General features: G+C 57.2%; 4 protein-coding genes across 6 annotated transcripts in view; 3 read left to right on the top strand and 1 right to left on the bottom strand.

The window, feature by feature from the left end:
* ADA (adenosine deaminase) overlaps window positions 1-5,811 on the bottom strand; it is a 29,654-nt gene extending 23,843 nt beyond the window's left edge. Inside the window, exon 1 of one of the 3 annotated variants that reach the window (XM_072349881.1) lies at window positions 5,388-5,811. Coding sequence is in view for 2 of the 3 variants with exons in the window: in XM_072349879.1 (XP_072205980.1) it covers window positions 2,373-2,408 (36 nt within the window). In the remaining variant the exon portion in view is untranslated. Of the gene's footprint in view, window positions 1-2,372; window positions 2,569-5,387 lie in introns of those variants that run through there. The other 2 variants (XM_072349879.1, XM_072349878.1) reach the window with 2 other exon arrangements.
* A 5,523-nt stretch (window positions 5,812-11,334) lies between these two features.
* Window positions 11,335-15,769, top strand: CCN5 (cellular communication network factor 5). The gene is made up of 5 exons (XM_072350246.1): window positions 11,335-11,682; window positions 13,309-13,516; window positions 13,968-14,219; window positions 14,345-14,523; window positions 14,668-15,769. The coding sequence occupies exons 1-5, from the start codon at window positions 11,380-11,382 to the stop codon at window positions 14,674-14,676; spliced, it is 951 nt and encodes a 316-aa protein (XP_072206347.1). The 5' UTR covers window positions 11,335-11,379; the 3' UTR covers window positions 14,677-15,769.
* Window positions 15,770-15,869: 100 nt separating this feature from the next.
* LOC140259176 (P2Y purinoceptor 1-like) lies at window positions 15,870-22,023 on the top strand. Its single transcript, XM_072350241.1, has one exon. The coding sequence runs from the start codon at window positions 17,403-17,405 to the stop codon at window positions 18,504-18,506; it is 1,104 nt and encodes a 367-aa protein (XP_072206342.1). The 5' UTR covers window positions 15,870-17,402; the 3' UTR covers window positions 18,507-22,023.
* Window positions 22,024-23,175: 1,152 nt separating this feature from the next.
* KCNK15 (potassium two pore domain channel subfamily K member 15) lies at window positions 23,176-27,647 on the top strand. The gene is made up of 2 exons (XM_072349877.1): window positions 23,176-23,550; window positions 25,770-27,647. Exons 1-2 carry the CDS (start codon window positions 23,268-23,270, stop codon window positions 26,681-26,683), a joined length of 1,197 nt encoding a protein of 398 aa, XP_072205978.1. The 5' UTR covers window positions 23,176-23,267; the 3' UTR covers window positions 26,684-27,647.
* The last annotated feature ends 55 nt before the right edge of the window (window positions 27,648-27,702 follow it).

The following is a 27,702-nucleotide window of genomic DNA, read 5'->3' as shown; positions in this document are numbered from 1 at the left end:
TCCTTTCTTCTGTGTTTGTTTTGGGCAAACAAAGCCTAAGGCTTTCCCAGATAGAAGTGGGTAACGTGACCTTGCTTTAAGTCAAGGAAAGTACCCAGATAAAGATGAAAGAGTTTGCATGAGGTTGCAGGAGATGTTGCCCAAGCAAGCAGCAGCCCTGACTGGGAGGCACATGTGTGCGGATCCCATCTCACTGTGAATCCCAGCTTTGTTTGGAAGGACCTGGGCTTACAGACCAAGCATGCTCAGCCCAGGCCTATGGCAGCTCAATAACCTCTAAGTTTGGCAACACAGTGACCCAAAGCCCATGTGAGCTCCAAAGACATGAGATACCCCGACCCACGGGTGTCCTCAGCACAGAGGCTGGCAGCACTGTTTGCCGTTTCTATGCAAAAATAAGAAAACATCAGATCAAAACCAGCATGTAACGTGCAAGATCAGGGAGCAGAAAGACGGTTCAGCTTTAAGCAAAACAAAGAGAAGTGTTACGGGCTCCGGCTTGGCCTCTCCCTTTGAAAACACTACAGATTCAAAAATAAACTCCAATGCAAACTGCAAACAAATCCGTTCCAAGACTGATTATTTTCACTTTGGTGATACAAGGAGGAAGAGGCTCATGAGACGCTCAGTGCTTTCGTCTGCAGACACACAGCAGTGCCCACCAGGCCGTGGCAGATCTGCTGGCTGCTCTGCATGGCTGCTATGTGACATAAAGGCACCATCCACACGAGTGCACTTGAGGGATCTTACATACAAGGTGCCCATTCTTTCCTTATCATGACTCGATCCACCAAGCAGTCAGCAGCAGCAGGTCAGTGCTGGAGCTGCACAGCCCTGAGGCTACGGTAGAAGGACCACAAACCTTACCTTTCCTTTGACCATTTCTAGCAGACATTCATAGATTATCCAAGCACAAGCTGAAATGTTTTAAAACCCCAACAGCGACTGCCCAGGGTTATTTATCAATGCATTAAAAGGTGATAATCTGAAGCCCGCTTTATTGATTCCAATAACTGCATAACCACAGCCACAGCTGGTCCAAGCCTTGGGCAGAAAAATGTTGAGACCACCGTTCCTCAGGAGATAAGATGAACAGCAACCTCTGCAAAAGGAATGGGCTGTGCTTCCCCAGCACTGCATTTATGACAGTGTGCCGCCACGAGCTGAGCCATGCATGTCACTATGTGGCCACACAGCTCCTGTTAGGAGCATCAGGTGAGGCCGCTCTGAGGGATGTGAAGCAGCAGGGATGCAGCTTTGTCCTCACACCCCATAAAACCCACAGGTGCTGTTGGCAGACAGCTCCGCCGCCTCCTTAAGGTGTCGGTTTGAGTCTCTATATGAAAAACGTAATGGACTGAGACCCAGGTGACCACCTACAAGAAATACCCATGCTTCCCATTCCATGAAGCCTTTACTGCTCTTTATGGTCCGCAATAAGCAGGGGGCAAAGCTCAGCCCCACACAGCAGCCAGCACAGCCCTGAGAAGCATGTGGTGCATATCAAAGCTGCTCTGGGTGCCAGAAACATCCCTAAAGCACAAAAGTGACAGTTCCCAATGGCAGAGGGTCCTGGGGGATGAATAGAGGTGAGCAGGGCCCACTGACTGCCTTTAGACCTCACGTGAGCAGGTTGGCGGGGCTGAAAGGGACTGCCTGACTCATGAAATCCCCCTGACAGCCACACAACAGAGCTGATCCCGTGTGCTCACGCAGCACAGGGCCTTCCTGCTCCCTCTCTTCTGCATCCCTCTGCCTGCACAGAGCAAGCAAGGAGAAGTGCAACTGAAAGGAGAACTCAACTTCCTTCTTTCAGCCAAAAAGGTGAAACCGCTGCGGTAAACTGACAGCTTTTGCCTTTAGTGGAGCTGATGAAATACCAACGTCTCGAACTGAAACAGCCTTAACGAGGCTTTAACCACTACCAACTGTCAGCACCCCTGACGGCCCGTGAGAGAGTCCCCTGCAAAGAAAGCATCCGGGAGGCGGTTATTGCTGAGCACACCAGCCTCATCTTCTTCCCTCTCACCTCCAACAGGTCTGTTGCTCAATGTATTTGCAACGCGTTTACACAGCAAACGCGGAGAACAAACCAGCCCAGCACCCTTCGATCCCAGTCACTGAGACACCATCTCAAGTAAAAGAGAGCAAAGAAGGAAATACAAGCAGGAATCCTGCAGAGGTCTCCCACCTCCCGGGCTGCCAGCACGTCGCTGCCCGGAGGAGCAGCTCTGCAGTGGGACCGCGGTGCAGCTGCGGGCTGTGCCTTGAGCTGCTCTGTGGCCGGCTGACCCCGCACGGCACAGCGCCCATCGCGCAACGCACAGCACACAAACCCGGTTCACACGCGGCACAGCCCGGCACCGCCTCACCTTGGGCTCCCCGAAGACTCGCACGCCCCGCTCCATTCTGCTCCCGCAGCCCCCACCGCTCCCGCAGCCGCCTCTTCAGCTCCACGCCGCTCCGCTCCGCCCCTCCCGGCCGTCCCGCCCCGCCGGCAGGGAGTTGCGCAGCCGGGGGTTCCCGACACGGTGGCAGGGCGGCTTCGTTCGTTACTATCAGCCGCCCTTCGTGCTTTGCTTCCTGCCTTCCCCTCCCCGAGGTGGTGCACGTGGCACTCGATGGACACAGAGGAGGAATCTCCCTCTCCCCCCTTCCCCCCCGCAGGGACGTATGGCAGAACGGTTTGGGTTGGGAGGCTGAGCTGGCAGCCTCTGCAGCACCCCTTGGCTGCACCCACTGAGCTAACAGCAAATCTGCACCGCTCCCTGCCGTGACGTCCCCCTGTCCCAGCAAAACCATGGCGATGCAGGGAGATGGGGAGTCTCAAATCAAGTGCTATGGATCCACTCTGCACAGCTGCAATCCCCCTCCTCAGGTGTCCCCAGACCTCCAGGCTGGGCTGCAGGCAAAAGTAACTATGAGAGTGTAAAACATCCCTACGGCCTGCAATGGTTTGTAAGCAGAGAGAGCACCTGGGGCTGCAGAGGTAAGCACTACCACAAGTGGATGGAAAACAGTTCTCTCTTCTGATTGCCCAGCTGTGTTTGCACCAGGGACATTGTTCTGGGGAAGGTGCAGAGCTCAGCACTGCTCTGACTGCCTGCAACTGCCCAGTCCAGCTGGAAGCCTGCAAACACAGCTCAGGGATGTGCAAAGCTGGCAGCAGGGGGGGAGGTGGCACCATCCTGCTGAGCTCCCGTTGACAACTTCACCTCTGTACTATCATTGGGTTTTTGTTTCTCTTTTGTGTTTTTAATTTAAATATCTACCTGGAAACGTCAAGTTTCGGAGCTCAGAGGTCTGACTTCTATTCCAGAGCATCTGCAGCACAGACGGTCCCCAAGAGAAGCACGATGCTCTCTCATGGTCTCCTGAAGGCACAGCCTCACTCACTGTCAGCACAGCAGGAGGTGGGAGGTCAGCTCACAGCCTCTGCTGAGGTTAAAGGAAATTACAAGGCAGAAGAGGCCAGGAGAAAAGCTGTTAGCCAAGGTCAAGGAGGCAAACAGAGCTGAAGCAGGGAGTGCCGCAGGAGGTGTGAGTTTCATCCTGCTGACTAATGCCTGCCTCTGCTGACTCAGCTCTTTCCAGGAGAGCCACCAGCAGCGCTGCTGTTAGCAGCACCCAGCTGCGTTAGAGCCCTCCAAACAGGGGCATGGATTGAGTGACTGACCTCACCCTGACCCACTTTATCCATCCTCACTGCTGCTCAGCCAGGTAAATCTGCACAGTTGATAAGAAATAAATGTTTCCCTATCGATGTCCTCACAGCAGTTTCCCACCTGGGAAGCAGGAAGGGCACAGACACGGACCTGTTAGGGCCTCAGGCCTCTTTGACTCTCCCATTTCTGTCACACCTTTGAATCACTGCAAAGGAAGAACTCCTTGGGTGCTTCCAAAGCAGGGAAGACAGATGAAGCCCATCTGCTTGAGGCTGTCCGGGTACATACAGGAGCCTCTGAGGCAACCACTGGAGGAAAACTCAAGAGGCAAACTAGAGGGAAATGTGATCTCAATGGATATTCCAGAACCCATTTCCCACAGGGTCTATATTTAAACCCACTCCTTCCTCTGCCCCCACAGGTGGGGACCAGCTGGGAGAGGGGCTGCTGGCACCTGCTTCCCCTCAAACAGCTTTCTAAAGAATACTGAACCACACACCTGTGCTAGGCTTAGGTTTTCCATAACAACAACAAAACAAACTCACATTTTCACACCTGTGTGAATAACAAGCCTCACACTGCAGCCCATTGCCAGCAGCCAAGGAAGGAAAAGGGTTTAAGTTCTATCAGTGAAGGACCATCAGTGTTGAATTAGGAAAACCCCTGCCCCAGGGTGAGCCAACCCCATACTGGAATCCCTTCTTTGTTTCCCAATAGCGGCTCTGGGGTGCAGACGATGCTGTCCTGGGGGCAGGTTGCAGCTTCCCATAGCAGACAGAGGGGGACACTCGATGCATGCCCAGCTGTGTGACAGCAAACCCAGGGCAGCACAGGGCACACAGTCACGTCCTAGGCTGCAGCCACCTACAAAGCCGCGTGGGCTGCTGCAAGCTCATCCCCTAATGGGATTATGGACGGTAAAACCAAGCCAGCTTGCACTGAGCATCAGGCCACCCCGAGGTACTGCGACCTGCTTTGGGCACCTGGAGCAGAAAGGCCACCCCAGAATGGCACTGCTGCAAAGAAAAGGCAGAGAAGCAGTTACTGCTTTGTGCTGGGGAGAGGAGCAGCAGTTTGGGTCTGGCAGTGCTTCGACCCTGGAAGCGCCTCCAGGACCCACCCCGTCGGCACTGAGCAGAGCCCTTTCCCACCCGCAGCTTCGGGATGACAAGAGGTCACCGTGTATCAGGGCCAGAGATCTCGTGTAGGGGCTGGGCTGCCTCCATCACATGGAGCAGAACCCGCAGCGGTGCCCGCACCAGGAGGAGCCCGACTCAGGCACACACCGCTCCGTCCCTGCCCCGACTCTCACAAGGGCCAAGAGAGCACACACAGCCGGCACCGCCCGCAGCACAGCCCTCCCCGGGGCCGAGGGGACCCGCACGTGTCGCTCCGAGCTGCCCTCTCGGCCCCGGTAATTGGATTGCAGCGCTCGGCCAGACGCCGCCCCGGGCCGCCGGAGGGCAGAGTTAACCCGAGCACAGCTCCTCTCGGGAAGGCTGCAAGGTCAGCGCCGCGCATCTCCATCCTCGCTGCAACAGCCAAAAAAAGATAAAAACGAAGACAAACGAACCGCTTTCCCTGAACGCAACCTTCCCACGGCCGCTGTGCCTGGGACTGAGCGGAGCACAGCGGTCAAACGTTGCCCCCCTCCGACGCTCTCCAGTACCGCAGCTCAGCAGGACGCATTCCCAGCCCGGAGCCCTGACTCGCAGGCTTTCCACTTTCCACTGCTCCCCAGGTGAGAACCTTCTGTGGATCTTCCCAGCACACCCTCGGACCAGCACTACTGGCTCAGTTCACACAGCAGGTTCCACGTCCCGACCCAGAGTTGGCAGCTGCAAGAGCTTAAGACTTCACTGCTGTGATGTGACAGGCCCCTCTTTGCACCAGGAACTTGGCCTGCAAGTATATAGTGAGGGCAGGCTGACACCATACCTGGAAGGCAGCAGGCTGGCCAGGGTCAGGCTTAAGGTTCCCCTGTCCAGGTATGGCATAGCTAGAGCCCTGCGCTCCTTAGCACAGCCCAAAACACATGTGAGCTTCTGTGCTGTGCTTAAATAGAGCTCCTGGGCCAAGTATGTGGGCACACAGGTGAGGCTGGCAATTGGTGTCATCTGAGCTCTGACACTTGCAACATTGCATCCTTCTGAGTGACACTGGGGTTGCACTGACTCCTCCACCACCCTGACGCAGTGCCCCAGTGCTGTCAGCTCCAGCAGCTGTCTGGATTGGGTGCCTATGGGGCTGGGGATCCCCAGCCAATGTGATCTGCTGTGCCAGGAGCTTCCCCAGAAGATGCTGGAGATGTGGAGATCATCTCTTCTACCCCAGGGGCTATTGCATATGGAAGGAGAAGTAGCAGGAATGGAGAGAAAGGCAGAAGGGTGAAGGGGAGGAGCAGGAGTGAAGCAGCCAGGTGCTCCCATCCCCCCAGGCCAGCTCAGGATGGGAACGGTGCTGGGGGGCCCTGGGGGTTGCCTGGCTGCTGCCCCACACAGACAAGCACGGCCTCCTGCCACAGCAAGGAATGTCTGAGAGAAACCAATCCTTGCTGTGCGGAGCTGGAAACTGCTGGAGACGCTTTAATCCGCCTAATCCAGGGCTCTGGCCCAATTAATATTCTATAGGATCTCCTGGAGCTCTTGTTTTGTTCTGTTCTTGGCTCAAAGGGCTGCCCGAGAAATTGAAAACAGACTATTGGGAAGAAAACAGCTTCAATTTGTAGACAGCTGTCTCTAGCAAAGCTGGCTTCCATTCCAGCCATTCCCCAGGCGTGATGCAAGCCTGGCTAGGAGTTTCTCCCCAGTGGCAGCAGAAGGGCTTTGCTTCGGAGAAAAGATAAACGGCCGGCAGCGTGCTGGGCCAGCAGGGCAAGCGGGGAAGGCGCTGTGGCTGCGACCGCCGCTGGGGCACCGCGCTGCGTCCCCGCTTTTCCCGGCTCCGGACCCCCGCGTTACTGCGCCGTCCTCGGGTCCGTCGGTGCCGCCAGGGGGAGGCAGAGGCCGCGCGGTGCGGGATAACGGCTGCGCGCTGCGGGGTCCCGGGTCGGGCTGCGGCCGTGCAGAGGTTGGGGCTGAGCTCCACCAGAAGTTAACGCCGTGGGAAGGTGCAGGTCGGCACGAAGAGGGACAGGATCGTGTTCTTCTGCAGGCTCGGGGCTTGAGCAGACCCCAAAAGTACAGCCAGAGCCCTCCATGAGAGCCCAGGAAAGCATCTTTGTGGGAAGGATGCTTGGGGAAGCTGCTTGTTGGGGGACAGCTGACCAAACCACGTTGTGTCAGGTTAAAGTGTGGGCCTGCAGGAGAACTGGCCCTGTGACACAAAAGTGGCCCAGACTGTGACTCATAATAACCCAGTGGTATTTTAAACACCCTGTTTCCAGCTGACTCTGGGAAGAACAACACGAGATCAGACAGGTGGGCTGTCACTGTATGGCAATGCCAGCCTTTGCAGTGTGGTAATTTCAGGGCCCGCCATATGGTGCTGTCAGCTGCTGCTGTATGGTGATGTTGACCTCTGCTTTGTGGCAATGTCAGCCTTTGCTGTATGGCAATGCCAACCTCTGCCAGCACAGTGCCAGCAATGCTCCCATCCATTGCCTGTCTCACCCTACCCCAGTGCCATGTGGGAAAGGAGTGAGGAGTGAGGAGGGCAGAGGAATGCACACAGGGCTGATGCACTCATTCATCCCCTGCTCCTGGCTGCAGTGCATTCCAGGCAGCCCAGCTACAATGCCACATTTTCTTCACCACAGCCCATCCCTGCACACACTCGCTTCTCATCCTCTGCCAGGACGGCCTCTCCTGGGGCACCAGGAGCAGAGCCTGCCATAAATCAGGCAGAGCTCTCGCCAGGACACGCACACCTCGTTCTGCTGCGCTGACAAATAAGCAACACAGCTTTTCATCTCAGCACCTGCAGCAGCAGAAGCCGGCTCCCATGGCTGTTCCTCGAGCTCGGGGTGCCCCAGTGCAGCCCAAGTGAGCTCGGGTCCGTTGGTGCTGGATGTGACCGCCTGCTTTGGCTTTGTGTGCTGCCAAGATGGTCTCTGCTGGGTTTATTTTCACACGGATCCTCAGAACGCAGAAAGTGAGAGCTGAAAGCAAACAGGAAAAAGGCAGGTTCTCTGGGCGGCTATTTTTAACCACTGCAAACAGCATCAGTGTCATTATATTTAGAAAAAAAAATGCAGAGCGTTTCCTGCCTCCCCTTCTCAATACCTTCAGCTATTTCCTTGCAGATGTTGCCAGGAGCAGCGTGCAGACGGGCCGTGCTCTGGGATGGGAGGGCTGTAGCTGCGGAATGTGGCTTAGTGCAGGTGTCTGTCCCTGGCTCTTGAGGATGAATGGGCAGCCAGGACTTGGCCAGGTCCAAGTGCCACCACATGAGCAGCAGCACCACAAGGGGGGTGTCCCAAGGGCAAGCACGATGAAGACACAGCATCACTGTCACCTCCTCCTGCCACGTGATGGGGTCTGCAGGTGGCACCAGGAGGTCTCAGCTCTGGGTGGGCATGGGCAGGTGGCTCAGGACCTGCACTTGCCTCTCTGAGGAGCTTCCCTTTGGCTTTGGCTGTGCTCAGCTCCTTGCCCTGTGCTCGAGGACTGAGGTTGGTGAAGTGTTTGTGTTTCACTCTGGGTGGCAGCAGCGTGGCAGACCGCAGCACAGCGGGACCACGTGCAGCATCGTCAGGGAAGAGGTTCCCCTAACCCCAACCACATTGTGCTGGTTGTGCTTTCCAGCAAAATCCCAGCACGGGATTTTGGATAGGGGAGCTCTGTGCCCAAGGGAGGAGACAGAGAAGCTGTTGGAAATGTGGTACAGATGGCATGAGCTGCAGCCAAACTCAGCTTAAACACAGCCTGCAGCTGGGCGGGGGGTGATGGCAGAGTACATGACACAGTGCTTGGTGGTACCCATGGGAGATACCCCTCTCTGAGCTCAAAGCCCCTGCTGTGTTGGGCTGTGCTTCCTTTCCTAGAGCCTAGTTCCCAAGAACTGCCTCCTGAGATGCTCCTCTGGGGCTGTGGCTGCTTGAAACAGAAGCAGAAGTCCTGGCCAAGAGCAGGGTGTGCTCTGTGTCTGGCTGCTGTCCCCAACCCTGCATGATGCATGCAGACCCAGCAGCCAAATGCTCCCTTTCTGCACGCCCCTCCCCAAAGACCCTCTCTCACCCAGGACACCAGGCCCAACTTTGCTAAGCCCCCACCCAAACCCCCATCCTACAGGGGCTCTCATGCTGTGATCAGATCATGCGTTCCACCCAGCCCAGCTGCTGCGTGCTCTTAACAAACACAGACCCGTGTGGGGTGACCACCTCTCCTACCTCACAGGGGATACTCACAGGGGGGCCGTGGGTTTGCAGCCCCCCCAGCAGGTCCCTGCCCCACAGGCAGCCTGACAGCAGCAGCCCGGAGCCAAACATCTTTTACAAATCACGGCGCATAGCTCGCATTCTCGGCTGGTTTATGAGCGTTTCATCTCCTCGTATTGATCAGGGCTGGAGCCGAAGTAATTACGTTCATCAGAAATAATTTCCCCTGATTTTGAGTCATATTTGAGTGGGTGCCCACCTCCCCCGCTCACCCCTCTCGGCACAGCAGCTCTCTGCTCCTTGGTACATACTTTCCGGGCGACATCGCTGCTTTCATAACCATGGTGAGACCTGGAGGCTTGTTTTTCTCAGCTGGATCCCACACACACACTAAAGGTTTCGGCTGTGATGTGATGGACTTGGCTGGGGACGAGGACAGGAGGAGCTGATTGATGGGAAGCGCATGCCTGGGAGATGGCTCTGGCACTGGGAAAGGGAGTTGGGAGCTGGGACCCTCTGCAGCACACCTCACCTAGACAAGGGCTGGAGAACAAAGCTTCTTTCAGCCTTACACCACAAAATAGACAAAAAGAATGAGCAATGTGATCAGGAAACGTGAGTTAGCCCCATAGAAAATACCAAGGATCTGGAACCATGAGGTCAGGGTCTGGGTTTGTATCTTGTCTGGGAGACAAAACTTCCAGTGTGACTGTAAAAGGAGGTTATGTTTGGAGATGCTTTGTACCAAAAATAATCTCTCTGAGGCTCACAACACTCGATACGTGATGATTCCTGACACTGTTTTCCAAATAATAATGGGAAGATTCATCTGCCTGAGGCTTCCAGGCTTCATCTTACAAAATTCTTATTCTTTGGGTCATCTGAATGTTTAACTTAAGGGGACAGTTATGGATGGCTCTCGTCTGGGCTTCAGCAGTCACTCTGAATTGCTGCCCAGGTTTTGCGATACCTATCAAGAAGCAGCACCGGCCCTTCACAACACAGCTGGATGTTGCAGTGATAAGCCCCCCTTTAAGTCTGAATTATGACATGCTCCATGATTTTGGCTAACAGAGCCCTTTCTCAGTCGCCACAGCCCATCGACTGCCCAGTGCAACCTCAGCTCCAACTCCTCTGCAGGTGCAGGGGCTGTGAATGGGATGGCCACCATCACAGCACCTCTGTGCTCAGCCCCCCATGGCAGCCCACAGAGGTCAGTGGTCCCAGCTGGAGCAGAGGGTTTCTGGTGCTGCTGCCTGACCGTCAGGAGCTGGACGGCAGCCTGGAATTCTTTTCTCACAAGTCACTTGGACAGCCACCAGATGGTAAATACTTTTCGTCTCTCCTCGCCTGGGCTCGGGGTGGATGTGGTGACCTCCAGGTAAAGCACTGCATGGCTGCCCCTCACTGTGGCTGGTGGTCCCCCAGGGGATGGAAGTGGCTGCAGAGGGATGGAAACAGCCATAAGCAGCCCTTTTAACTTCAGGGCTCCTGGTTGTCCTGAGATGTCAGTAAAGAAAGGAAGAGGCTCAAACAAAGGGATGGAGGGAGAGCAAGGTGTGCAGCCATTGCAGGGGGTTGCGAGTTCAGGTGAATGGGGTGAACAAATGAGAGCCTGGCAGTGCTGCTCAGCACAGTGTGTTACACGGCACAGCTGTGAAGAAACACGGATGTCTAAAAAAGTCAGTTTGCTGAGTGGGTTCCTTCATTTCTATAGAAACGGCAGGGCTTCCCAGGAGATGTATTTAGATCCTTGCATCAACTGTTTTCTTGCACAACTGACCACAAAAAAAAAGAAACAAAAATCCAGATAGTAACACCATTGGAACCACAGAGCACAACTTGTGGGGCGAATCCCCAGCCATGAAATACACGTACAGAACACAGGCTGTGTGCTCCAGAGAAGGGTTATAACCGTATTTACATGATGAGCTGCCCATGTTCTGCTCCGTGTTCCTTCAGAAGGCAGAACCTCTGTGATGTGGTGAGTCCAAATCCACACCATCTGCATCCAACCCCACACCTGCCCATGTGCTGTCCTGCTCAGGGCTGCACATTGCTCTCCTGCTCTTGCTGTGCCATAGGAACCAAGGAAAGAAGAGTACTTCCAGTGCCTGCAGAGCTTGCCTGGCCAGTCCTGCACACTGTATATCCCACACAGCAGAGGGGCAGCATCCTGCCCTCAGCTGTGTGATTCCATGCAGTGTGGGTGACATATCCCTCTCCAGTAGCCGTGCCCTGAGGCAGTGTTAAATATGGGGCTGGGTTCCCAGCTCTGCTCTGTCTTGGCAGTGTCCCAGAATGGATGTCAGGGGATCACACACCCCTTCCTATTCACAGCCCAGCAGAGAGGTGCTGGCTCTGCCTGGCAGCCCATGCTCAGAAGCCCCCTCTACCATGCCCATACCATTGGGGACTTGTTCCTTGTCCCTTCCCTTCTCTTGCTCTCCCAGCAGACAGCACGCTCTCACCTTGAGGGGAGTGGAAATGTCAGCTGGAATGTGGGCTGGGAAAAAAAGAAAGCAAATCTTGAGGCTCGTCCAAACCTACTCCTGTTTGTATTGGAGCCTGGGAGTGACATCAGAGCAGGGAGACTATAAACACCAGCAGGACCCACTCGGGGCTTTAAAGCCTGCAAACATGAGGCTCCAGCTGGAGAAGCAGCTCCTTATCCTCTCCCTGCTCTGCATCCTCTCCAAGGTAAGGAATTGGGGTGAGGGATCTCTTCAGGCTCACTCAGGGCAGCACCAGGATTCCCAGTATGGGACTGCGGGGAGGGTGCAGTGCAGCTGTAGCCCTGACAGCTGGCAGACAGCTGTATGTCTGCAGAGCTCTGCCTGGGAGAGAAGCAGCATGGTCTTAACTCTCATGCACCAAATGCCTGTGCTGCAGCAACGTGCTCAGTTTGCTCACCTACCCCTGCAGCCATCCCTGCAGGCTCCACAGTGAGCACCAGCCCAGCGTTATTCAGCTCTCCCCCATCCCAGGATGCTCACACAAAGCATCCAATACATTGGGGTTGTTCCAGGCGTTTGATTTTTCTCTCTTGGATTCTGCATGACACAGCTCCCTGAGCAGGGCTTTGAAAAATGTTGGGGTATGTCAGCTCCAAATTCTTGTAATTGCTGCTTGAATCCCAAGCCAGACTGCAAGCAGAGACATCAGAACAGCCTCGTGCCTGTTGGACTGCTTTCCCCGGCACTTAAGATCTCCAGCAGGAGCCACATTGTCATCTAATGACAAGTTAATTGTAGGGAGCACGGGGAAATGGATTAATAGAGCTGGATGGGCAAATCCTTCTACAACATCGATCTGTGATAGAAACCTGAAAGATGAAAAATGCACTTGGCTCCTGGGTTTGCTGTGACTGATGAGCAGCTCCCAGCCAGGAGACCTCAGTGAGCTCTGGGGAGCCACCAGCTGTCCTCTGCCCTCAGTCCAAATCTGGACAATGCCACCGCTGCCCTGGTCCCTCATGGTCCCCCTGCCTCTTGCTACAGCAGCAGTGCTGCTCACTGAGAGGACCAGAACAAGGCAGAAACTGCCCATCCCATTTTGGATAGATTTCACCTCTCATGTGCTGGCAGGGCTGCACACATACCTGCATTGTGCGGAGCAGCACAGGCAAACTGCAGATCCAAAACATTTGGCTTCAGACCCAACGTGCAGCAGCCCCAGCAGCCGCCATGGGGTAATGGTTACCCCATGTCAGGGTAATGGTGTGTGCAGAACAGCCACAGGCACAGTGCTGCCCACCTGGGGGAACTCCTGCAGGCACAGAACAAGCACACCTCTATGGGGCACAAGTTGGCAGGGTCTGCTGCAGGCAGGGCAGGGGAGGAGGAAGCTATAGCACAGAGAACAGCAGTAAGCTTCATCAGGCTTCAGTTCTCCCCTGCAAATGTGCTGCCCCATTTCTTGGCACAAATAAGAGATGTGCTCACAGCGAGGTGCTGGGCAGGAGCCATGCCCTCGCCATCCCCAACTGCGCACCAGCTGCCACATGGGGCTGCCAGCACCACCTGATGAACCCCTGTGTGTGGATGCTCATTTCCCAGCCCCACCTCCTCCTGCACTCACAGCAGTGGTGCCTGTCAGCCCCCATCCCGCAGGGTATCCCTGATTCACTTGGCTTCCATGGGAGCCCATCGTGCTGTGCAATCGCTCCCTAAGAAGACAGCAGCTTTCCCAGCAGCACTGCCACATTGCCATGGATGGGCAGAGCCAACAATCTGCCTCCACCCAACCAAGGTTGACCTTCAGAGGCCATCCCAGTGCAACTGCAGCCATCAGCTGTGTCAAACCTGAGATGCTTTGTACCCCCAGGTGTGCTCCCAGCTGTGCCGACGGCCGTGCTACTGCCCCCATGTGCTGCCCCACTGCCCACGCGGGTCCCCCCTGGTCCTGGACGGCTGTGGCTGCTGCAGGGTCTGTGCCCGGCGCCTGGGAGAGCCCTGCGACTTCCTGCATGTCTGCGACCGCAGCCAAGGGCTCATCTGTGACTACAGCTCGGGGACAGGAGGCACCTGCAACTGTGAGCACCACGTCTGGGGACCTGGACATGTCTCTGAGAGCTGCTCTGCTGAGGACGATGCACACAGCTGGCTGCAGGGCTGCGTTGCTGCTCCTGCAAATTCTAACTCCAGTTGCTGGCTGGGTTTTGGGGGTAGTTTGCGTGGGATGGGCACAGGGGTTCCAGAGATGCTGCTGGGGATGGAGAGCGGCAGAGAAATCAGAGGGATATTTTCAAGTCTGAAAGCCCTGAATGGCACGGACAGGACTGAAGGGCTGTGGGTTTCTCACCACCTGGTGATGTAGGTGGCAGGGAAGGGGAGATCAAGCAACTCACCACCTCATGCCTCCCTATGCCCTTGTGACCATGCAGTTCCCTCTCCTCGCAGCAGCCCCCAGTCACCACCAGGTATCCCTTCTACCACCCCCCCTCTCTGTCCCTTTGCCCCAGTGGTTCCCTGCTGTCATTGCAGTTGAAGATGATGAGGAGGGCTGTGAGGTGAACGGGCGGCTGTACCGTGATGGGGAGGTGTTCCAGCCCAGCTGCAAGCTGCAGTGCCGCTGCCTGGATGGGGGCTTCACCTGCGTCCCGCTCTGCCAGGAGGACGTCCGCCTGCCCACCCCAGACTGCCCCTACCCACGGCGTGTGGACATCCCAGGGAAGTGCTGCCCTGAGTGGGTCTGCGAGGCCAGAGAGCGGCACCACCTGCAGAGCACTGGGACAGGTAGGAGGTGGAATGAGGTGGTGAGCTCCAACAAGAGACCCCTCACTGCCGCTCTCTCCATGGCATAGGGCACGTAAGGCAGCACTGGGCTCCAATCCCTTCTTCCCTCCTCTGTTTCCATCCAGCCCGTGCAGTGCCGTACCTCTGCCAGCCATGGGGCACGGAGTGGAGCTCCTGCTCTGCCACCTGTGGCGTGGGCTTCTCCACCCGTGTCTCCAACCAGAACCTTTACTGTCAGCTGGAGACACAGCGGCGGCTCTGCATGCTCAGGCCCTGCCCGTCTCTGCCCGTGGCATCCCCTGCAGTAAGTGATGGTGATGCCAGCACCTCCAGGCAGCAGCTTGGAGTGAGAATGGGACATCCCAGCCAACACCCCCTGCACGCCCCATCAGCCCCCCCAGCCGTGAGTCCTCCAATGTCCTCACATTGCTCCACTTTGCCTTTCCAGAGGGGATGAGGAGGGTGTTTGCAGCTGTGCCCACCCTGGTTGCACCCCGGAGCCAATGACCCGGCACAGAGGCTGGCACACGTCCATGACACCGTGGTTTTGGAGGAGATGGAAGACATGTCCCTTGGGAATCTGGGGGAGAACTGATGGACTTCAGCTGCAGAGGAGGGTGGAAATAGAGAACAAGATCCCTACAACACACCTGTGTACTCTGCTGCCCTGGGTAGGGTGGCTGGGCAGCAGCACCCAGTTCTATGAGATGGGGAAACCCTGCCCCGGCACAGACCCACCTGAGAAAAGGGGACGTGGTCCTTTCCCAGACTGGAGAGGCTTTTGGAAAGGGCTGAATGATGCTGCTGTGCCAAGCACCACACACAGCTCTGCTCTGCAGAATTAGACCACTAGAAGGGCACCCCGTGCCCCCCACTCTGGTGATGAGGGCTCATTGTCCCATCACACCCAGGTACCGGCAGAGGTGTTTTCCTGGCGGCAGCTCCCATTCACCTTCCCCACATCCCTCCGGACAAACAGCTTCCCACTCCGCCTGGTTGTTTGCTCTCCAAAGCCCGGCGGTTTGGCAGGGCTCTGGCAGGCGAGCAGCTCAGACGGAGGAGGCAGCAGACATACCGCCCTGCATCCAAGAGCATACCCCAAAAACTAAGGCCAGCAGAAAGGCAGGAGATGGGAAAAGAAACAGCAGCGATGAGCCCAACGGGCTGGAGCTGCTCCAGCTTGCAGAGCTGCACAGGAGAGCGGAGCGGCAATGAACCTTTAGGGGCTGCTCGGAAACGAAACCCAAATGCCCTCTAACGGCCTCGCAGCGATGTGCAGAGCAGGGCGGGAAGGGCGGCGAGCAGAGCAGGTGAGGCTGCGCATCCTGGCTGTGCACCCCTGCAATCAAAGCACTGTGAACGTGATTGCAGCGTGTTACCCCGGGTTGAGCGAGCCCCTCGGCCAGCAGCAGAGCCCAGCGGGTGCTGGAAATAAATCAGTGTGAAGGGTGTTGTCACCTCTTTTGGGGGGGAAAAAAAAATAAAGAAAAAGGAGAAAATAATAAAAAGTAAAAATAAATAATAATAAAGAAGAGTCTTGCTGCTCACGCAATAATACATCGCTTACAAAGAGAATGATTTACTGACACCAACCATTCATTTAGTGGGATGAAGGGGATGCAGGAGCCTCCATGGCAGCACACAGCACGAGGGACTCAGCACCATTGGCTTTTCTGCCTCTGTGGTGGCTGTGCCATAAACAGCAGTGGTGTGAGGCTCACAGAGGCTTTAGAACCCACAGTGTTCCTGTGTTGACACGGGTAAGGCATGACCAGCATCACTAACATCCTGGGTTCAAGGAGGTTCTGGTTTCCGTGTGCTGAGATGTGGCCCCCTGTGTTGGCTCAGCCCATCCCAGCCACCCCACGCTGGTGGTGAAATCCTAAAGGTCACTTTTTGAGCAGCAACCTGCAAGTTGTATCTCAAACAGAAACGACTCACCGCGTCTCTTGGTGTTTTGGGGAGCTGTGATTCAACTCGTCAGGAAACACCTCAACAACGAATTAACGACTCCAAACAAATCAGAGCTCCTTTCCCCTGAGAACTGAGGGAATCTGACCCTTGCAATTCAGTGTTTGCTGCTCCCCCCAAGCTGTGCTGGTCTGGGCAGTCAGTGCTTCCTGCAGGCCCAGAGGAGCCGGGCTTTGCGGGGTGCTGGGAGGTGTCAGATAAGCACCGCACAGCCATGCAGGGTTCTGGGAAGCCCTGAAGCTCAGAGCCACATCCGCACCCACAACGGCACATGAGAGTTGCAGACCACGGTTTGTTTCTCAGCGAGCACGTGGAACCATCGACAGTAACAAAACAGGCTTCTTTTGCATCCGGCGAATCTCTATTGTTTTTAGAGCCAACACATCCGCACGAAGGGGATACTACTGTGGCTCGGGCTTCCCTACAGCAGCACAGGCGGGCAGGGCCATAACCCTGCCAGAGATAAATACATTCCCTCTGCCCGTTGGTCTGTTTGCTCTGGTGCCCGGAGATAACGTTATTTCTGGTGTTGTTTGAGCTGCAGCAGCTGCTCAGCAGTGAAGCTGGGATCGCACTCTTTGGGTTTCCTTTTAACTGTTGCATAAACTCCGCTGCCTCTGTGTGCCTGCCGCGTCACACCCAGAGAGCCTGCGGGCAGGAGGGGGAAGGCACAGCGCTCCTCATGCTCCCTGCTTAAAACTGCCCAAGGGTGGGGACGAAGGGATTGTTTTCTATCCGCGGAGGGGATACGGAGCAGGCAGCAGTGGAGCAGGCAGCAGGATGTTGTTGCTGCACACTACCCGGAGGTGCGCTGGGGCCAGGCGGCGTTGCACACCCGTGCTGCTGGCACTGCCACTGGCACGCGCTGTGCTGGACCGGGGCCACCCGCACATTGCAGGCGGATCTCTGCCCTGCCCTCGCTCCTAACACCCGCCGTCTGCGGGCTGTGAGGGCTGAGCGCGGAGCTGCAGGTCGGAGCTGGATGCGGGGTGCAAGAGCTGCAGTTCCCTGGGGACGGGACGCAGCGAGAAGAGTGGCAGCGAGCTGTGAGCTCTCCCACCCACGCGGCACAGAGCCGCCCCATGCATGCCTTCCTCCCGCCCCTCCCAGCACCACCAGAAATAGCTCTGGTCCCAGTGCCCTGCTCTCAGTACCTCCAGCGGGCCGGCAGCTCCTCCTGGAGCCCTGCACCCCGTATCCCCAGACCCAGCGATGGATCCTGACCCCACAGGCACCTCCCTGAGCACCGCAGCGCCTGCTCATCTCCTGCAGCACCCGATGGCCACCAACACTGTACTCTGGGACAACAGCAGCGCTGTCCCGTGCCCCGTGGATGCCGCCTTCGCTCAGCGCTTCCTGCCCGGCGTGTACCTGGTGGTGACCCCGCTGGGGCTGGTGGGGAACATACTGGGGCTGTGGCACCTGCACGCCGGCCCCCGCGGCCCGCTCAGCCCGCTGGTGGGTCACCTGGGCCTGGCCGACCTGCTGTACGTCTGCACGCTGCCATTCCTCATCAGCTACTACCTGCATGGCCGCACCTGGGCCTTCGGGCAGGGCTGGTGCCGCCTCACCCGCGGGCTCTTCCACCTCAACCTCTACGCCAGCATCGGTTTCCTCACCTGCATCAGCGTGCACCGCTACCTGGGCATCGTGCACCCGCTGCGGGCGCGGGGCCGCTGCCAGGCCGCCATGTCACCGGGCCGGCTCTGCGCTGCCGTGTGGCTGTGGGTCGTCGCGCAGGTGGGCCCCGACTTGGCCTTCAGCAAGATGAACCCCAAGGGGACGCAGTGCCACGACACGACGGGGGACGAAAGCCTGGCTGCCTACGTGCCCTACACCGCCGCCGTCACCGTGACGGGGTTCGTCATCCCCTTCCTCATCATCATCGGGTGCTACTGCCACGTGGTGGTGGTGCTCTGCAGGAGCGACACGGTGGAGCCCGGCCTCAGGAGGAGCAGCATCAGGCTGGTGGTGCTCGTCATGGTCCTCTTCTCCGTCTGCTTCCTGCCCTACCACATCTTCAGGAACCTCAACTTGCTGTCCCGAGCCTGGCAGCGGCAGGGCTCCTGCACACAGGCCATGAAGAACATCTACGTCTCCTATCAGGTGACCAGGGGCCTGGCCAGCTTCAACAGTGCGCTCAACCCTCTGCTCTACGTTATGACCAGCAAAGACTGCATGTCACGCATTAGGAATATCCACCAAAGGGCCAAAGAGACCCTAGGATCCATCTTCACATGGGAATCCTCTAACCAAGCCCACGAGACGAGGAGCAGCATCATCTTCGGGGAGCAGGAGGCTTCAGAGCAGCTCTGAGCAGCAGCAGCACCTCCCCGACAGCTGTGTGCATCAGCTTCAGCTTTCCCCCCACCTGAAGCACGCTTTGTGGTAAGATGGGACTGCAGTCCTCGGCTCCAGCATGATGCCGGGGACAGATGGGACTGAGGGCAGCAGGGAGTAGGCTGGGCTCGGGCTTTAGAACAGAGCAGTCAGCCCCAAGTGGGGCAGTGAGCTGCTGCATTGCAGGATGGTGGAGAGGGGGAGTTCTGCAGGGGGAAGTGCTGTAGAAATGGAAATATTCACTAACATATCTTGATTTAAACATGACTAAACTGTGCCAGCAGTGGTGTTGGTTGTTTCTGGAGGCAGAGCTGCTTTGGGATCTGGCTTATCTTCCGCTGCCCGCCTCCTTCACAGCAGAGAAATGTATTTTGGCATTATTCATTCTTCTGGAAGAGTCTATAACAAACAAACCAGCATCTTAAAGTTTCTCAGGGCTTCGTTTTAATTCGCAAAGGCAAATGACTGGAGTGGCCTGAGCCACGTGCTCAGCAGGCAATGCCCCAGAGAGCTCTGAGCACCCGTCACCTGCAGAGAGGCAGAACCAGCTGAAGTTGTGCAGAGGTACAATGAGCTGCCAGGGCAGCACCAGCTTCTGTGGATGTGGGGGCATTTCTGCTGCAGGGAGGAGCAGCAGCTCCTGAGCAGCGCTTTGCTTTTTGCTTTCGGTTCTCCCCACCACAAGCAGCTGCAAAGCATGACCGGAGCAGTGAGACTCGAAGCAGCAGATTTCAGAAGGGGCACATGAGTTAGATCTGCCCCATACCTGGAGAGCACGGCCCCACACAGGCTGCAGTTGGAGCAAAGCCTGACCTGTACCAACCAGCTGCTGCTCACACGGCCTGACCTCACCACTCCACAGTGGAGGACACGGTGGCAATCACACAGGGCTAATGCATCTGAGCTGCAAATAAACACTTAACATGTTCATCTGTGCTCCTCTGGCTTCTTCTAGAGCTCGGTGGCAGCACAAAGCCAGCTGGCCCTGGGGATGGAGCAGGGGCACACGTCAGCTCTGCTCCCCTCCATGCACCCAGCTCTCATCCACTGCCCCCACATCACTGTTAAGGGTGAGTCAAAGATCTGTATCCCACAGACCAGCCCTAAGCCAGGAGCTGCAGCATCTCATGGTTCCGTATCCCACGTCAGTCAAACCAGCAGAAGCCATTGGGATCTGCACGCTGCAAACAAAGGCTCCAGGGCTTGGTGGCATCTTGTGCTTCACAGCCCTCCTGATCCCCAGGCAGCACCACTCTCCATGCAAGCTGAAGAATAACAAAACCCCAAAACCATCTCTCCTCAAACCCAGGCAAGTTCCTTCCCTTAATTAGCTCTCATGTAATTAAGGAGAACCACTGGCACATGAGGCTGCCCGGCTCTCACAGCTGTGAGCAGCAAAGCAGTCCCCTCTTGCTGCCTTCCCTCCAGGCTCCTCCCCATGCAAAGAGCAGCTGCTGCCCCACAGGGGACAAATGTGACAAACAGATGTACAGATATACAACCATCTCACTTCCCTAGAATTCAGAACTGTTCTGCTTGGCATCCGAAATGCTACACAAGAAAACACTGCTGTCAGCTAAACCAGAGGTCCCCAGCAGAGCGAGGAGTGCAGGGCCGGGGGCTTTGGGAGCATCTCCTGTGGTGCGGTGGGAGCTGCAGTGTGTGCAGAAAGGGCTGAGTCCTGCAGGTCACTAATGAAAGGTCACAGCATCCCTGAATGCAGGGAGAGGTGTTTATTTCTGCAGCAGAGCAGTGTCACTGTCCCAGAACCTCTGGGTATAGGGAGAGCAGACCTGACAGCTCATCTGATTTACCAAGGACATCGGCTGTGCTGGGAAAGCAATGGAAATGCAGTTAACTCTGGGTGATCCGGGCAAAAATGGTAAAGATGTGTGGGATTGGGTGCTGCCAGTGAGTGTTTCTTTAAAATGAAAGTCAGAGTCTCTGTGCAGAGTGCTTTGGCGTCTGGGAGACCAACAGTTTGTTAAGGAGAGCTCACCATATAAATAGAACAACATCCAGCGTGGCTGCGTGAGGCTCTTGGTCTCATATTATTCCACCATGTGTGTGGGTATAAATAGGGAACACTGTGCAGTTTGGGACCTCCATGGGGCAGGAGCTGCCCTGGGGTAACTCAGAGCTTCACGTGCACAGCTCCATGCTTCAGCCCCTACCCAGAGACACTCAAACGGAGCATATCAAAGCAAGCCAAGTGCTCCTCGCCCCATTGCAGCCCCAGGCTGATCTTCCTGCTCCAAGCCGGCGTTTTGCCTGGCTCCCCAAAGCCCAGCATTAATTTCATTCCCATCACTGACTCAGAGACCCGCACAGCAGCTGTGGCCGCGGTGCCGCTGTGCGCTCTGCCCTGGGGATGCAGCTCAGCCATCACATGATGGCCAAGAGCCACAGGAGCATCTCTGCATCACCCCTTGGGAGCAGCCGTCCCACCGCCCCGATTCATCCAGCCTGAGAGAAGCAGCTGGGAAACTTCAGTGCACAAACAGGAATTTGGTTTAAAAAATATCTCGACTTCGAGGTGAAGGACGAAACGTGTGCAGCGCCCTCATTGCGCCACTAAACCAATAGCTTCAGATTGGTTTATGTGTTCCCCACTGAGAAATCACTCCCGGTCCTTCAGCATCCGACCCCACCGCTGGGTGGGAGGCAATGAGAGCAGCAGGACGGCAGCGTTCCCCTTTCCAGCCCCACTGCAGGACGAGGGCGAAGCTGTCATCCTCAGGAAAATCCTTGCATATTTGCAGTGCATTCCCAGAGCTTTTGCCCCTCCCCTGCCTGCAGCTGAGAACTCATTTATAGCATTGCCCACCGTGGGAGCAGAGCAGGTCCTGCTCTGCACTTAGCCATGCGCTGCCGTGTTTGTGTGCTGATCCCAGTGCTGTGCTGGGATGCCCACATCACAACTGGTTGTCTGCTCTGCTTCTCAGCCAACGATCCCAGCAGTGATGAAGTAGGGACGTTACTGCTTTAGCTTGTTTTTGTGATTCAAGCCAAGGTGCTCGAAACAAATAAATGCACCGATGAAAGTGGCCGAGATCAAAGCAGCACCACTCCCAGCTGGGCGCAGGCCAGGCGCTTTATGGCAGGTGCTGTGTGCCTGGCTGCTGCTCAACTGACAGCTTTCCAAGCACATAAAATCTTAATAGGCTGAAAATAGAGTTTGTGGTCACAGACTGACAGCAGCAACGCTGGCTGTTCGGGGCTGCTCCATGCATGAGCTCCAGGGGAGAGAGGCTGGGGAATTCAGGCAGGGCATCGGGCAGGATCCACAGTGGGATGCAGGTGCCAGGGCTCCCAGACTGCAGGGCTGGGAGGGAGGCAGTGGGATACCCCAGAGGGCAGGGAAAGCCATGCAGCCCAGTCTGTTTGCAGCCCCCAGGATGAAAACACCCCAATCCTCCTGCTTTATGCTCCTGCTTTATGCACAGAGCTCTGCTGTCCGACCGCCTCCTGGTGCAATAAAAAGGAGACCTGCCATCTCATAATGCAACTTCTTGCTGTAAATCGATGATGAAGTGCTTTATGTTGCTTGCTCCCATCCTGCGGCTCCCATGTGCCCTTGCTCAAGTGCAATGAGAGCAGCAGGAAGACGAAGGCCGAGCTGCACAGCATGGGGCTTCTCTCTGGGCAGGAGGGATGAGTGTGTTGTGACACAGCTCTGGTGCACTTGCTGTGTGTGGGTAAAGACATGTATGAGCACGAGGCCTCTGTGCAGCACTGCCTGCATTCTAATGCCAATGGCAGCACCCAAACACGCCGCTGTGTGCACTGCCTGTGCAGCCCTGCACTGCTTAGCACTGTGTTTGTCACCAGGAGGGTTTGGTGCTCAACCGCTCCTGCCCCTGTTGTGTACGGGAGGATCTTGTCCCACAGGGCCTGTGACCAGAACAAAGCCCGGGAGCTGCAACCGCTGTCCTGCAGCTGCACGCGATGGGGGCTGTGCGTGCAGTTTGAGCCCATCTGCAGAGCAAACGCGTCGGTGCATCTGGACCGGGGTAGTGCGCTGCAGCACCACCCAGCTGCTCCAGACTGGACCCTCAGAGCCCCAGCAGCTTTCCCAGCAGCACCGCCGCTCCCAGCCAAGATGGGCAGTTTATTTTTGAAGGAGATGTTCTCTCCCGCAACGCACAGCTCGGGAGAAGCATCTTTCTATTTTTAAAAAGCGAAACATAAGGCTTACATAAACTGATGGGGAAGCAAAGCCGAGCCACCGGGCCCGCGCTTCGAGGGTTCCGTTTCCTAACACAGCTGATTCTGCACACCCCAGGGCGGCACAGGGCATCCATCCATCCATCCATCCATCCATCCATCCATCCATCCATCCATCCATCCATCCATCCATCCACCATCCATCCATCCATCCACCATCCATCCACCCACCCACCCATCCATCCATCCCCTGCAGTGCTGCCGCCGTCGGGTGGCGGTGAGAGGCGAACGAACCCAAACGCCGTGCCCGGAGAGCGACCGCTGCCCGCGACCCCGGCCTGGGAAGCGAAGGAGGGATCGGGGCAGGGCGGAGCGGAGCGGGCACGGCCGTGACCCCGCAGCGCGGTGCGGGCGGAGGGAGGCGGGGAGCGGGCGGGCGGCTGCGGGGCGCGTGGGGAGCGCTGCGCGTGTGCGCGGGGGGTGCGCGAGGGGCGGCGCGCGGGCGCTGCGCGGGGCCCTCGGGGGGCGGCGGGGCCATGCGGAGCCCGGGCTGAGGGGCCGCGCCTCGCCATGAAGCGGCAGAACCTGCGCACGGCAGCGCTCATCCTCTGCATCTTCTCCTACCTGCTGGTGGGCGCCGCCGTCTTCGATGCGCTGGAGTCGGAGGCGGAGAGCGGCCGCAAGCGGCTGCTGGAGCAGAAGCGCGGGGAGCTGCGCAGGAAGTACCGCTTCTCCGCCGACGATTACCGGGAGCTGGAGCGGCTGGTGCTGCAGGCCGAGCCGCACCGCGCCGGGCGACAGTGGAAGTTCGCCGGCTCCTTCTACTTCGCCATCACCGTCATCACCACCATCGGTGAGTGCCGGAGCCCGACACGCCTCCGGGACCCCGCGGGGGGGGGGGGGGCGCTGAGCCGCGGACACGGGCCGCCACGCGCACGGAGTCCCGGCGAGGCGGGGCCGGAGCCGCAGAAGTCGGCGGGTGCGGGGCGGGGAGCGGCGTCCTCGTCGCCGGTGCCGTGTCCGCACACCGGGCGGGAGAGCTGCGCGGGAGGCTCCGGCAGCTTCGCTGGCTCCAAACTCCGCGTCCTGCCGTCCCAGCAGCCCGCACGGCCGCCGAGCCTCGCTCTGCGCTCACGGGCGCCCGCGGGGAAAGCGGGGAGAGTCAGGTCGGGGGGTGGCGGCACCGCGTCCAGCCCCCAGGTGTGCGCGCTCACCGGAGCCCAGCCTTGGTCCGCCTGCTGTTTCACAATAGAGTAAAACTAAATTGAACGGGGGCTGCCTTAATCCCGAGGTTAACCACAGAGGTGATCGGCATCATCTAATTGATCCTCCTGCATGAATCCACGCACCCCGAGCATCCCAGGAGGGCGGGCGGTCATTGGGGTCCCGCGCTCACATCGCTCCCCGCGCTGGGATCCCGACCGGCATCAGCGCTGCAGCTGCGGAGCCCTGAGGCCAATTCCTGCCCTCCCGCGGCCCTGGGACGGCGCTCAGCCTCCCGGGGCAGCTCCGCACGCGCCTGGTGGCTGCACTCATCGTGTCTGGCACGGGAACACGAGGAGATCTGGGACCAGCAGAAGAGGCTGCTGAGCATCGGCCCCGGCAGGATGAATGGCTGCAGTGAAAACCCCCATCATCCCGTGACAGCTTATAGCTTCATTTACATGATGCCTCTGTCGGCTGTGACAAACAATTGCCACGCTTATCACACACCCCCTGCCATAAATAATCCCGGCCCAGGTGCTGTGCCTCTCAAACGGCGGCACGCCAGCCCTCGTTATGTCACGCTGTGCTATGAATCTCAGCTTTAACATTAATGTAGCTGTGCAGCTTTCTAACGCAGCCTCGTCATTTTGAAAGCATCAGTCATATGCTCTTTCAGGAACCTCTCAGGCTACAAAAGCTCTTCTGGGTCATTTTATTTACGTCCTCCTTGCTCTCATTGTGCTTAGGACCTGATCATCGCACTCAGCTATTGGGCTTGGATTCATGTATTTGTTTGTTTGTTTTGCCATTGTGGTCAATGTTCTGCTCTGTATCCCATGAGACGTGCCACGCAGGAATTAAGTTCACTGGGTTTGGTTGCACGGCTTTATAAACAGATGCAGCAATTGGGGATATTAGGGACGGGCTGCTCCTCCCTCACCCTGGCAGCTCAGAGCACAGCAGAGCTGGGGACAAGGCCCTCACATGGGCACCTCCAGCCCCAGCAGGTCATCACAGAAACCCAAAGGAAAGGTTGGACACCTCCTCTGTGTCCATGCAGCAACGCTACATGACTCCTCGCAGCCCAGCACTTACTCACTCTGGCAGGTCAGAGGCTGCTGGTTTCAGTTCAGTTTATGTAAGTGAGGTGGGCGCAGGATCAGCTGGGTCCGGAGGATGGTGATGAATACCTCATCATGCCTCATGGTATAATTGTGTGTGTTCTTGAGTCATAGTGCTGAGACTTGGAGAGAGGTGGGGAAATTAAATCTCTGCGAGGCATTTGAGGAGAGTGGGAGGTTCTGCTCCATGCCTTAAATACATGGATGCCTGTGGGATGTGCTCAGCACTGACAGGGCCACACCGTGCTCAGCTGTGGGCCCCTCATTGCCAGACAGACATCGGGGCCTGGAGCGTGTCCAGAGAGGGGCAGTGGGGCTGTGAGGGGTCTGAGCACTGTGGGGTCTTATGGGGAAAGGCTGAGGGAACTGGGATGGTTCAGCTTGGAGAAGAGGAGGCTCAGGGGAGACCTTATTGCTGTCTGCAACTCCCTGAAGGAGGCTGTGTGAGGTGGGGGTCGGCCTCTGCTCCCAGCTAACAGCAACATAAGAGAGGTGATGGCTTTAAGCTGTGCCAGGGGAGGCTGACGTTGGAAATTAGGAAGAGTTTATTCTCAGAAAGAGTGGTGATACATTGGCACAGACTGCCCGGGGAGGTGGGGGAGTCACCATGCCTGGAGGTGCTCAAGGACTGTGGAGATGTGGCACTGAGGGCTGTGGGCAGTACTGGTGGATGACTGGACTTGGATGGTCTTAGAGGTCTTTTCCAACCTTAATGATTCTATGGTTCTCCCCCTCCCCCACGCAGGCTATGGGCACGCTGCTCCAGGCACAGATGCTGGCAAAGTGTTCTGCATGTTCTACGCGATCCTGGGCATCCCCCTGACGCTGGTCATGTTCCAGAGCCTGGGTGAGCGCATGAACACCGTCGTGCGGCTCCTGCTCAAGAAGATCAAGAAGTGTCTGGGCATGAGAACAACCAACGTCTCCATGGAGAACATGGTCTTGGTGGGCTTTCTGTCCTGCATGGGAACACTGTGCATCGGGGCTGCGGCCTTCTCTTATTTTGAGGGCTGGACTTTCTTCCATGCTTACTATTACTGCTTCATCACCTTGACCACCATCGGCTTCGGAGACTTTGTGGCCCTGCAGAAGAACGAGGCGCTGCAGAAGAAGCCACCCTACGTGGCGTTCAGCTTCATGTACATCCTGGTGGGGCTGACGGTCATCGGCGCCTTCCTCAACCTGGTGGTGCTGCGCTTCCTCACCATGAACTCGGAAGACGAGCGGCGCGACGCTGAGGAGAGGGCTTCCCTCAGGAGGGCCCGCAACGCCATCCACCTCACAGCCAAGGAGGACGGGCACAGTACCAAGGCCATCTTTCTGCCGGCAGCAGACAGCACCAGCCAGTTGAACCTGATCCCGCTGGTGCAGGAGGACGCGGAGCGGCAGCGGCGGCAGTCAGCCAACGGGGCGGGCAAAGTGCCGGCCTTCTGCACCTGCCTGTGCTACCGGGCCCCGCTGTGCGGCAGCCCCGCGCCCTCCCACCCTGAGACCCTGAGCTGCCACACCAACCCCGTCTACTACAACTCCATTTCCTACAAAATCGATGAGGTGTCGCTGAGCACACGGGGACAGACCGGCTCGTCCCCAGCCAGCTCGTTGTCATCCGGCAGCCCCCGCTGCCCGCGGCACCCACGGCCACGCAGGAAATCCATCTAGGAGCCTGGTTGTGCTGATGAACAATTAGCGGAGCAATCAGGCCCCTCCGACCTCTTTCATTTCTTCTGTTCCTCCCTCCCAGCTGGCAGCCAGCCCTACATAGGGGACCTGGAGACGGCATCGCTTCTCCAGCAGGGAGCCAGCCCCAGTAATGCACTGTTTGGTTTTCCTTCCTCCCAGGCAGGCTCAAGCATTTGGGTCTGAAGAGGCCCCGTCAGCAGGATGTAGGTCTGCTTTCTCACCTGCCTGCTCTCAAAATGAAGGTGTTGCTGCCTTGGTCATTGAACCACAGTCACTGCCTCTTGCCACGCAGGCTGTGCCACATCTGCCAAGAGGACCGCAATGGCCAAACTGACGTTAGCAAGTCCTGCAGGGCTGAAGACATCCCACAGGCTGTTCCCTGGGTACAAACAAGGCAGTGCCATGCAAGGACAGGCCCTGGGGTGGGCTGCAGCCCTCTGGCTGACGGCAGTATGTCTGGTGAAGGGATTTAGAAGCCCTAGAGCTGAGCTCCATGCACCCACCTACCAACAGGTCCTCCAGCATCACGCTCACACGGACTGCTTGGTGGGAAGGACTGCAGCCAAACCTGTGAGCCCAGGCTGTGCTGAGGGCTCAGCTGCAGTGAGCTCCAGCCTGAACCATGCAGCCACCTGCACAGGGTCAGGTCCAGATCAGGGCCCCAGCAAGGAGGCTGCTTCCAGCTGGTGCTCCATGCCCTGTCCCACCATGCAAGAGAGCAGGGCTGGGCTCTGGCAGTGGGAGCAGCTCTGCTTCACTTTTTTGTTTTCCCCCAATAAACAGACGTTTTCACTCAGTTCTATCTAAAATCCCTTCTTGTGTGGTTTTTCTCTCCATTTTGCCTTCAGTGGGGATGGTGTGCAGAGTACCCACATCAGGGTGGCTTCAGAACAGGCTTTGCTGTCTTCTTTTTGTTCTGGGAGGTTTAATAAAAGGTGAACCCAGCTGCTGTTTGACAAGTGTTTGTCACAAGAAAGGAGCAGATGTGCCTGAGCCCA

This window comes from Excalfactoria chinensis, chromosome 15 (assembly GCF_039878825.1).
Source record: "Excalfactoria chinensis isolate bCotChi1 chromosome 15, bCotChi1.hap2, whole genome shotgun sequence".
Lineage (NCBI taxonomy): Eukaryota > Metazoa > Chordata > Aves > Galliformes > Phasianidae > Excalfactoria > Excalfactoria chinensis.
This window is presented reverse-complemented; position numbering and strand designations above follow the sequence as displayed.

What these genes read in the sequence shown, in the direction of transcription:
- CCN5 (XM_072350246.1), top strand. Translation starts at nt 11,380, where the DNA reads ATGCCCATACCATTGGGGACTTGTTCCTTGTCCCTTCCCTTCTCTTGC. An exon ending in TGCTCTGCATCCTCTCCAAG is followed by an intron (nt 11,683 to 13,308) that starts GTAAGGAATTGG and finishes TTGTACCCCCAG; the next exon opens with GTGTGCTCCCAGCTGTGCCG. An exon ending in CCTGCAGAGCACTGGGACAG is followed by an intron (nt 14,220 to 14,344) that starts GTAGGAGGTGGA and finishes GTTTCCATCCAG; the next exon opens with CCCGTGCAGTGCCGTACCTC.
- LOC140259176 (XM_072350241.1), top strand. Translation starts at nt 17,403, where the DNA reads ATGGATCCTGACCCCACAGGCACCTCCCTGAGCACCGCAGCGCCTGCT.
- KCNK15 (XM_072349877.1), top strand. Translation starts at nt 23,268, where the DNA reads ATGAAGCGGCAGAACCTGCGCACGGCAGCGCTCATCCTCTGCATCTTC. An exon ending in CACCGTCATCACCACCATCG is followed by an intron (nt 23,551 to 25,769) that starts GTGAGTGCCGGA and finishes TCCCCCACGCAG; the next exon opens with GCTATGGGCACGCTGCTCCA.